Source organism: Plasmodium cynomolgi (genome assembly GCF_000321355.1).
Source record: "Plasmodium cynomolgi strain B DNA, scaffold: 1625, whole genome shotgun sequence".
Taxonomy (NCBI): Eukaryota; Apicomplexa; class Aconoidasida; order Haemosporida; family Plasmodiidae; genus Plasmodium; species Plasmodium cynomolgi.
This window is the reverse complement of record NW_004193310.1, coordinates 1-1,013: the sequence shown is the minus strand read 5'-3', so window position 1 is coordinate 1,013 and position 1,013 is coordinate 1. Positions and strand designations below refer to the sequence as shown.

General features: G+C 29.0%; 1 protein-coding gene across 1 annotated transcript; it reads left to right on the top strand.

Moving 5' to 3' along the window:
* Positions 1-34: 34 nt before the first annotated feature.
* On the top strand, positions 35-511 carry PCYB_008250 (hypothetical protein; the record flags this gene model as incomplete). Its single annotated transcript, XM_004228246.1, has 1 exon — positions 35-511. A coding segment is annotated over one exon (474 nt), but the record flags the coding sequence as incomplete, so codon positions are not given.
* Positions 512-1,013: the final 502 nt, after the last annotated feature.

Here is a 1,013-nt window from a genome sequence, read left to right as displayed (position 1 = left end):
AAGATATACCTTGAAAATGCATTAAATTCCTTAGGAGAAGCCAAATATAATGAATTCATTAATCTTAAATTTGTTAATGATCTAGCAGCACGTCTAGGAAATGATGGTGTTTTTTTTCACACTAGTACAAACATAGCTTGTAATTATATTAACTACAAATTAAACGAAAGTTTGAGGAAGCATCATAGTTATAAATATAAGAGAGATTATAGTATTTTTAAGGAGTTTTCAAGGGAATTTTCTTACCAAATATATAATAATTATCATGCCGATAGTTCATGTGAAAATTATATAGAATACCTAGATAATGACATATATAATAGAATATCAATCTTATATCAAATTTATTATTTCTATAATGAGCTTAAAAGTCAAAATGAATACATAAATACAAATTCCAAGGGTATGTTATGTGACAACATTAATTTGTTAGTTCGCTTATCTAATGATGCTATAAATGAGAACAAAATAAATAATGAATCTATTAGTGTAATAAAAATTTTAAGAAAATAATTGAAAAAGATTTTGAAAATGAACCATATAAAGATAAATGTGATTTAAATGTATTAAATGGAATGTTAACGGAACTTCCAAATTCTAAGGTTCCAATTTCTGTATATGAGGAATCAGCATCAATTTCACATGTTGCACCAAAAACACAGCAACTTGGTGAATTAGAACATGCAACGAAAAACACAGAAAATGAACAAGCATTAAACGAACTAGCATCAAACAAAGATGCAAAAAGGAAAGTACCATCACAGGAACTAGAAACCAAAGATCAAGAATCAGGAATGCATGTAAAGAGCTTCAAAACAGTGATGAATCCAGAAATAATCCAATATGTATCAAATGAACAAGAGGTAACGAATCTATCAGAAGGAAGGAATATATCACGAGGAGCAAAACCACCAACAGGTGGAACTGAAGGGTTGTTAGATAAAATGGAAAGTTTTATTACTCAAACTTTAGGACAAGTAGAACCAGCTCCTATTCTTGGTGTATCTGGTGGA